At 26.4% G+C, this 690-nt stretch overlaps 1 protein-coding gene across 1 annotated transcript; it reads right to left on the bottom strand.

Annotated features, from left to right (window-relative positions):
• Positions 1 to 20: 20 nt before the first annotated feature.
• Positions 21 to 670, bottom strand: ENU1_189060 (hypothetical protein; the record flags this gene model as incomplete). The annotated part of the gene is made up of 1 exon (XM_008861742.1): positions 21 to 670. A coding segment is annotated over one exon (650 nt), but the record flags the coding sequence as incomplete, so codon positions are not given.
• Between the last annotated feature and the right edge of the window lie 20 nt (positions 671 to 690).

Here is a 690-nt window from a genome sequence, read left to right as displayed (position 1 = left end):
AAATAGATGTTAATTTTAACGTTTGTTCATCATCAGTTGATATTTTAAATTCTTCTTCGTCTTCAAACACAAAGTCTTTTGGAATTTGTTTGACATTTTCAATCTCTTTTCTAACATCCGAAAGAGAAGTATCCTTGTTGAATTTCTTTTTGATCATTGGTTTTCCATTTAAACATATTCCAATTGTTAGATCATTTATTTCTGGTGTACTTTTTTCTTTATCTTCTTTAAGATTAATTTCTTCATTATTTATTATATCTTCTACTATATAATCTTCTTCTTCATCTCTTTCAACTTTGTCATTGTCAAGTGTATAGAAATGTGCTGAATCTGGAATATTTTGAACTAATGTTCTAATATTGTTTATTGTTGTTTTATTGTCTATTTCAAGTGTGGTAAGTACTTTATCATTTATCTTTATTCTTATTCCTTTTTTAACTTCTGCTCCTTTAATATTTATTACTCTTTTTTCATCAATTACATCTCCTATAGTATAACTCTCTTCATCGTTCACATCAATTATATCACCATCTTTTGTTAAAAAGTGTTGAGAATCAGATATCTTTCCTTTGATTTTCTCTCTTGCTGTTTTCAAATTATCTTGTGAATTTAGTGGTTTATTTGCAATGCATTGTCCATTCAAGATAAATCTTACAATTACTCTTGACATCCAATGTTTATTAAGTTTGT

The sequence above is a fragment of the Entamoeba nuttalli genome, assembly GCF_000257125.1.
Source record: "Entamoeba nuttalli P19 unplaced genomic scaffold asmbl_8776, whole genome shotgun sequence".
Classification (NCBI taxonomy): domain Eukaryota; phylum Evosea; order Mastigamoebida; family Endamoebidae; genus Entamoeba; species Entamoeba nuttalli.
This window is presented reverse-complemented; position numbering and strand designations above follow the sequence as displayed.